The 9,025-nt window shown below is 37.1% G+C and overlaps 1 protein-coding gene across 1 annotated transcript in view; it reads left to right on the plus strand.

Annotated features, from left to right (window-relative positions):
- The first annotated feature begins 95 nt into the window (after window positions 1–95).
- rab32a (RAB32a, member RAS oncogene family) overlaps window positions 96–9,025 on the plus strand; it is a 21,999-nt gene continuing 13,069 nt past the window's right edge. Inside the window, exon 1 of the mRNA XM_016293299.1 lies at window positions 96–544. Within this exon, the coding sequence (XP_016148785.1) occupies window positions 331–544 (214 nt within the window). The 5' untranslated portion in view covers window positions 96–330. The remainder of the gene's footprint in view (window positions 545–9,025) is intronic.

The following is a 9,025-nucleotide window of genomic DNA, read 5'->3' on the forward strand; positions in this document are numbered from 1 at the left end:
ACTTCCACGACTCACCAGGCCGCAGCGCGTGAGAGAGAGAGAGAGAGTGTGTGTGTGTGTGTGTGTTATTTATTTATTTGACCCTGAAGCCCAAGCGGGTGAAAAAAAAAAGCAAAGCAATCCAGTCGAGGCGTGATATTTCCGGGTCCTATGACTTATCAGGTGGTTGTCCGGTGGGAGGAGAGGGAGCGTGTGCTTTCTGTTTGAATACTTTCCTTACTCACGTCCCCCGAACCCAAAGCACTTCTCCAAACTGTGTGAGGGAGTAGAGGGGAAGTGGTTGCTCAAAGTTGCCCAAACTTTCCTCTCTCATAACTGACATTTGGCAGCATGGCAGGCGGGTCTGTGTCGGAGTGTAAGGAGTATTTGTTTAAAGTTTTGGTAATCGGGGAGCTTGGTGTGGGAAAGACGAGCATCATCAAGCGATACGTGCACCAACTCTTTTCGCAACACTACAGAGCGACCATAGGAGTGGATTTTGCGCTCAAAGTCCTCAACTGGGACAGCAAAACACTAGTGCGGCTACAGCTATGGGACATCGCAGGTAAGGACGTGTAAATGGAAATGTCTTAAATCTAAGTTTCATTTAATAAACCTACAGATACAGTTTAAAAAGTTTTGTGTTGTATATGGCCACCCTTATAGTAGTTATAAGGGTTTCCCCCTTGTCTCGACATTAAATAAGCCCCCAGGCACGCACAAGGTAGCACATGACTCTTGATGTAATGAGTTTAGACTATGATGGAAAGTCCGAGTTCATTCCTAGTTTCGGTTCCTTTGAACAGTTCGTTTCAAAGAATCATATACAGATTCAACTTTTCTTATAGCCTACTGTAAATCATGACGTGATTCCGTTATCGCGTAGTATCCTGTATTCCTGACGTAGCATATTACATATGCGATTAACCGTTTCAATAAAGACGATAAATAAAATATAGCCTAAAGTCTGTAGCACAGTTTGCTATCTGCATTTTTAATTTCAATTAAGTTTAATTAAAAGCCTAAAATGTAAAGGATAGTTTAATTTCATGTGTCCACTTTGATTCAGTTCAACACAATCCAAATAATTTTCATTTACAACTTAAACTCAACATTTAGGCCTGCTATCCCTCTGTTGAAAAAGTTAAATTAAAACGTACTTTCTTCCTAAGCCTGTTACAACTGTCGGTCAGTTGTAAGTATATTTTCAGACAATTGTATTTTTAACATTTTTTACCACCACGCTTTAAGACAAATGCTTTTACTATCAGTCCACTCATTGGTTCTCGAATCATTATGTTCAAAAGGTATGTTCTCTGTTCATCGGAATCATTCCAAGTGATTTTAAAATGTTCAAATAATTAAAAATTCTTAACTCAAAAACCGCCAGGACGGATTCAATCAGATTTGTGAACGAATCGTTCAGACCGAGTTAGTGAACAGGTTCAATTGTATCATTGAAAACAATTCGGACATCACTTTGATTCCAGATCTGCTCCCGGTTATGCACCCCAAGGCTACTTAAAGGGTTAGTTCACCCCAAAATGAAAATTATGACATTAATTATTCACCCTCATGTCGTTCCAAACCCCTAAGACCTTCGTTCATTTTCGGAACACAAATTAAGATATTTTTGATGAAATCGGAGAGCTATCAGACCCTCCATAGACAACAACGCAACTGAAATGTTCCCAGGTCCAGAAACGTAGTAAATACATCGGTAAAACAGGCATCAGTGGCTCAACTTCAGTTTTGCAATGCTACGAGAATACTTTTTTTTTTGCGCAAAGAAAACAAAAATAACACAATTTGCATTTTTCTATTTACCATTCTTCTCCCCCGAGTTAGGTCTTCCACCATTTTAGAGAGTATTGCAATGCATACGCACGCTTTCCCCTGAGCATAAACAACGCTTATTCCATGGTCTGTCTGAATACTGGATTCTGATTGGCTGGCAGGTATGCAGTAAAACCGTTTAATGCACAGGTAGTTTGAAGCCAGTTTAATCACCGTTCTATCTCTGCTTCGCCTCGGGTGGTTCTTTGCCTCCACTTTGTACATTAAAATCCTTTAATGCACGGCTAGCCGTTGATTATCCCTTACTAAAAAATAAAAAGTATTCTTGTAACATCGCAAAACTGAAGTTGAGCACATGCACATGGACTGTTTTACCGATGTCCTTACTATGTTTCTGGACCTGGGAACATTTCAGTTGCGTTGCTGTCTATGGAGGGTCAGATAGCTCTCTGATTTCATCAAAAATATCTTAATTTGTGTTCCGAAGATGAACGAAGGTCTTACGGGTTTGGAACGACATGCGGGTGTAATAATAGCTTCGCCTCGGGTGGTTCTTTGCCTCCACTTTGTACATTAAAATCCTTTAATGCACAGCTAGCCGTTGATTATCCCTTACTTATTACGTTCATGCGCACACTTTCCTCCCGAACGTAAACAACTCTGATTACGTCCAATATGTTCTTGGGTACTCTCCAAAATGGTGGAAGACTCGGGGGAGAAGAATGGTTAATGGAGTAAATAAAAATAAAAAGTATTCTTGTAACATCGCAAAACTGAAGTTGAGCACATGCACATGGACTGTTTTACCGATGTCCTTACTATGTTTCTGGACCTGGGAACATTTCAGTTGCGTTGCTGTCTATGGAGGGTCAGATAGCTCTCTGATTTCATCAAAAATATCTTAATTTGTGTTCCGAAGATGAACGAAGGTCTTACGGGTTTGGAACGACATGCGGGTGTAATAATAGTAATGAATGACAATTTAAATTTTGGGGTGAACTAACCCTTTAAAATGAAACGGGGAAATTCTGGCTATTATGACCTTTAAATAAACTCAAAAAAAAAAAAAATCAGTTTGGAAAGAATGCGCTAAACTTTCTGAAAGCCCAGAATAAGTGTGAGTCCTAGCTTACTGTGATCACGTTAGCGAACATAATTACTAACGCAATGTAGGTCATGTCACTCCGTGAGCTGCCTATCTAGACATAGTAGGGGCCAGAATGTGTTAAAAATGTTGTCTCAGTAAACAGACCTACAGCAGCCTACCACCAGTGCTGTGTAACTGAACGTGCTTTAGTGAAAAGGGAAGTGAAATCACGTATCAACTGAAACCTTGACGTGACGTTATGGAATGCAAGCAAGTCATAAAACAAGAACGCAATCTCTTTTTGAGCTTTCTTTCTTTCTTTCTTTCTTTCACTGTCTCCCATGTGAGGCAACCGATAATGAGAGAGAATTGTATAACTGTACTAACCTTCACTTGCTTATAAAATCACATTCGGCAGATTGCCTGGCGCTCCACATGAAAAAGGAACACAGCTCTTATAACACTGCTTGTGGACTTTTCATGCACTTCACATACATCTATAGGCTACACGACTGGAATATACCATAGCTATTCTGTTGTTCTTTATTTAATATGCAATAAAAATTTCCCCACCCATACAATACACTGTCATAGATTTAACCCTGTAAAGCCTGACATATGATATAATAGTAATATTTTTTAAACATATTATTCTAAAGTCTAAAACACGTTTGTTTGTTTTTTGATACATCAGGCTTTAATAGCCTATACAGTATGATATGATGAGGAGCTCAAAGAAAAAACAATTTTATCCAGAGGCCCAATTAAACTGATCAAAAATAAGCAATAATATAAATGTGTGTGTGTGTGTGTGTGTGTGTGTGTGTGTATGTATGTATGTATATATGTATATATATATACACACACACATTTGACTGATGTAAAAATAACAATTTTATCCAGAGGCCCAATTAAACTGATCAAAAATAAGCAATAATATAAATGTGTGTGTGTGTGTGTATGTGTATGTATGTATGTATGTATGTATATATAGATACACACACACATTTGACTGATGTAAAAATAAATGTTTTTCAAAAGTCTGTTGTATAATATTTGATACATGCATTTTAAAATGATTTTTCTTAAACAAAAAGTATATATATGGATAATCAAGTAAATGTAAGTAGCTCCAGTCCAGTAAATATTCATCTTAAAATATTAATAACAATATAAAACTTATGAAAAATATGAGAAATTAAAGATTTCACAGCAAAATTATGCATGTACCACGACCTGAAGGTGGACATTTTTTCAGGACTTTTACTTCCTTAACATGTATCTATCAATCAGTCAGAAGGTGGAAAGCATGTAGAAGATTGACTACAACAGGTTTTTCAGCAAAGGTTTGATCAAGTTGATAATTTAGAGGCCTTAGAAATTCATGTATCAAATATGATCTAGTAAAATTTGTAGGGTTAATAATGTGCTTTATAATTCAGAAGGACTCAGCATTTTCACACTAAAGTGCTTGTGAGACATTGGAGAGCTGTCTGTCTGTAATCTATTGACTCTTTCTCTTCCCATTGCTGCACTGCTGCTATCATTAGAGGCAGACCCACACTGCAATCTCTATATTTCCCCAAAGACAGATTATGTCTTTCCACTGCAGTATTTTTCGAGCACAATAGGACCATGGAGGCATGTGTAATACAATATACTGTACCAACTGTCCACAGCAAACAAATGGACAACTTTAGTTTTCAATTTAATTTCAGTGTCATGTGTGTCAGCCTCCTGTGAAATTGAATCGTGTGGATTTGTATGGCTGGGATGGTTTATTGGTCTAAATAATGAAAGATCACCTTATACCTTGCCTACCCTGCACCCTAAACTCTGTACTCTGGCACGATAAGAGTATTTTTAAATTGAAATATATCTCTGATGTGCTCTTTGAAGCCATGTTTCTTTAATAGATATTATGAATGTCAGTCTGATACAACTTCACTGTTACTGGGACACAATGCAGAGACAAAACATCTGACATCTGTTCTTGGTTACACACATGAGACACTAACATTCTTGTTCACTATTATGAAACTGAACAAGAGGAAGCACAAGATTTCAAGATTTCCAAGCAGAGGAAATGTATATGAAATGTATATGATTTAACTGTCTGTATTTAACGCCAGCTTTAAGATTTCAAGATTTCCAAGCAGAGGAAATGTATATGAAATGTATATGATTTAACTGTCTGTATTTAACGCCAGCTTAATTTCTGTTCATCTTAGAATATGAGGAAAGACTTTTTTTTTAATTTTTTTGGAAGAGTGATAGTTAAGATTTTTTACTTCAGGAAGTTTCAAATGATTTTTTCGCGCAAAATTGGACGGAGGCGGCCGTCGCCATCTTGGCAGCGCGTCACTCCCGGATAATCGAAAATGGGCAAAGAGGCGGGAGCAGGTTGCTGAAGCCATGCCCACCTAGCTCGACGGTGGTGACAGCAGCAGCAATCCACCTGTCACTCAAGTGGCCACGCCCTAATTATGCAGAACTTTAAGGCTTAATATAATTTAAACGGATGAGTTATAAAAACATGCGCCCCCCTCACAGTTGTCATGAAGGGCAAAATTAGCTATATAGACCAAAATAATTTTTTGAACCAGGCTGTAAACATGTTTTTTTCTGCTGTAAAGTTGGGCATTTTAACATGGGGAGTCTATGGGATTGACTCCCTTTTGCAGCCAGCCTCTAGCGGCCAGTTGACTATTACAGTTTAAGTCACTTCCTTGTTGGCTTCATGAGAGAGAGCGGGAGGTTGCCGCTTGGCTCCAGACTCATTCTTTCCACTAGTCGCTCTTTTGCGACTAACTTTCTCAGTTGGTCTGGCAAGCACATTTTTTTTTGCTACAACATGGGATTAATCAATGCATGCTGATGAACTTTTATCATAGTTATATGGAAACGAAAGTGGTTAACATTCAACCCGTTCTTTTTCCTCAGTAGTAGCCTATTATTTGTGAATTGAATTTTGTGAACGGGAGTTCCTCTTTTGCTGTGTTATAAGCCGGGCCTCGGATGCTTTCACTTTCGATTTTGCGATCTTGTCACGTTTTACAATAAAAGATAGTTGTCTGTTTTGCCTACATCTATACACCTTTCACTTTTTAAGACTAAAACAAAAGATGGATTCATTGTTATTTTTAATTAAAAAGTACAACAACAATAAAACAGTAAGATATGACCAACATTTTCACGTTCTCTGGTTTAAGAAGTCTTTTACTTTACTGTAGCTTAAAACCATCTATTGTTTCGCACCTTCGCGGAGCAAAAGTGGGCGTTTCAGAATTTTTGGGTGTTTTCAAACTGTAGGGTGTTTCTCAATCATGCAATCAAAATGATCCCCCTTACCTAACCCCACCCCTAAACCTACCGTCACTATGACGTCAGGCAATCAGGAAACATGGTCTAAAAACGCCCCGATTTGGTAACTCCCATTACTTTCCTGCAGAGACCTATACTTGGCTCCTGCTGACGCGGCGAGTATAAACCAGGCTCTTCACTCTAAGCGCTGCGCAGTTCAAACAATTTGCCATTTGATGTTTCTCATATGGAACAGAAATGGCAGCGCTTATGAGTTGAACAACGTGGTGGTCGCGCCAGTGCGACCGCTCACAAAATTTAGTCACACAGGCAGAAAAAATGGTAGCGGTCTGGAGTCCTGCAATTAATAGTAAATATAACCAAAACAGGTTATTATAATTTTTTTTATATGAATAATAAAATAAATATAAGGAAAACTCGCCCACTCGATTTTGTAATATTCTTTAATTTTATAGTCCGTATGAAAAGGTGCATTTCTATTAAAGGCACGTCCATGGCGAGTCAGCGACGGCATTAGGCAACTTCATCTTTGCACCCGACACTGACGCAGGAAGTGCTAGTTTATTAATAAATAATTAAAATGTCTTCTTTTCCCCCGACACATTCCGAATCACTTTGCCGCTGCTTTGAGGGAATTGCTTTATGAGCGAGCTTGAGCGTGGAATAGGCTATAGCCAGCCACGCCTGCCAGTGCCTATATATTAAAGGATGCTTAATATATTATTATATTAATCAATTTAATATAACGTGTGACTAGTTGGCTAGAAAAATCTTTAGTCAAGGGCAGGCCTGCTTAGCACAAGGAAGCACTCCATTTTTTTAAATAAAATGCTATAATGACATTACGAAAAGCGCGACGGCTGCAAATCACGTCGTTTGCATTGCATGAGTTATGTATGCGTACGGAGTCAAATGTTTTTTTTTCTTTTTTATTATCATCTTAATTATTAAATACAATAGTCTAAAGCATGTATATAATTGATTCCAGGAAAAAAGTCTGTGGGGTGGCTTTTGTCTTTCTTTGGGGTGCTGAAGCACCTGCTAGCCCCTCCCTAGCGTCGCCCATGATTACAGGCTGTATACAGTTTGGGGAGGAAAACATTATTATTATTATTATTATTATTTTTTTTTTATTTTTATTTTTTTACAAAAATATGTATATTTCATGTCAAATAAAAATATACGTATAGCAAATGAAACATGCATACATTTCTGTAAAAAGCATAAAACAAAATCGTAAAACATAGAATGGCAAACAAATACAGTCTTCAGCCAAAGAGTTATAAACTTTGTTTTTAGCCTTTAAAAGACATTAACCTGTCTAGTTTCATTTCTTTATCTCAGATCCTGAGGCAAAGTTATTGTAAATAAGACACTTAATTTAATTTAATTTAATTTTTTGATAGTTCATAAAAGTTTTTCATAGAAAATTTTCTTAAATTATCTGTAAAATTACCTGTACCAGTCGTTCACTAATTATTTGGACATTTTGCGTATGAAGTGCAAGCAATTATGAAAAATTAATACAGGCCCTATAGGAAAAAAACCCACATTATATTACATTTTAACATTATATAGTTAAAAACACATTATTTTATAGGAAATGGAGATTAAATGAATGAGATTAGGTACATTATATATTTAATAAAATGTACAACAAATAAAACACATCAAGTATATTTCTGTTAAAAAAAAGTATAAAAAAAAAATTTAAACCCTAGAATGGCAAACAAATGTACATTGTCTCTAGCCAAAGAGCTAGTTTTTAGCATTTAAAAGCCCTTTTTAGAGGATTGAGTGGCAGTGTTTCATCAACCGTGGATTGTCCTTCATTTAGATGCCAGTGTTCCTTTAAAATCGTTTATGTACCCTTCTTCCTTCATTGCTTTCTCACTCAGCCTTTTATTCTCTCGCCTCAGTCTTGGTTGTCACAGTGAGCTGCAAGGACAACGTCAATGAAGTGTGAATTACAGAGGTTGCATTCTTTCATTCTGTATGTAGGTGTATGTGAGAATATGTCTGCATGGAGAACAGCTGGAATACTGTTGGCTACTTTACTGTGTGGTGTACCATATCGATGTGCGATTAAAAACACAAGCATCTCAACTGTTCACTGTGACATCCTGGCCCAGTTCCCAAAGCTAGTCCAGACCTGTATCATCCTGGATAAAGTTGACCAAAGTCTGCCCCATTTATGCATTTACTTCTACACTGCTAATTAACCATGTTAATCATGCACATAATTGGTAGCTCAGTGGTACTAATCAAGTACTCTGTTTTTCTATACCCGCACCGACTAGCGATTATGATAATGACCCTGAATTGGATGACTGTAATCAAGGCCTTCTGCAAATACGTATGTGTCGGACCCTGACTGAAGCCAGGGGCTCACCCGCCTACCTTGGCCCAGAATAGCAGTGCTCCACTGGGGCTGTCTGAAAGGGACATGCTTATTACAGACATGGAGCTTTAAAGAAAGTCTGAACATTGTGCCGAGTCTGTCTGTCTGTCTACATTCTATCGTTCTATCATCTCCATCCATCCATCCATAAAATATATGCCCATTGTTAATGTATTTATTTAGTCTTCACTTCACATGTTGTTAACTTGTTTTCTAAATGTTTTTTAAGAAATGTCTAATGCTCACCAAGACTGCATTTATTTAACCAAAAATACAGTAAAAACAATAATATTGTAAAATATTATTACAATTTTAAATAACCGTGTTGTTATATTTTAAAATACTTTTTCCTGTGATGGAAAAACAGAATTTTCAGCAGAAATGTTCTTTCAGAAATTAATCAAATTTATTTATATTTCATTTACTTTATAAAAAAA

This window comes from Sinocyclocheilus grahami, unplaced genomic scaffold, assembly GCF_001515645.1.
Source record: "Sinocyclocheilus grahami isolate Dianchi unplaced genomic scaffold, SAMN03320097.WGS_v1.1 scaffold301.1, whole genome shotgun sequence".
Taxonomy (NCBI): Eukaryota; Metazoa; Chordata; class Actinopteri; order Cypriniformes; family Cyprinidae; genus Sinocyclocheilus; species Sinocyclocheilus grahami.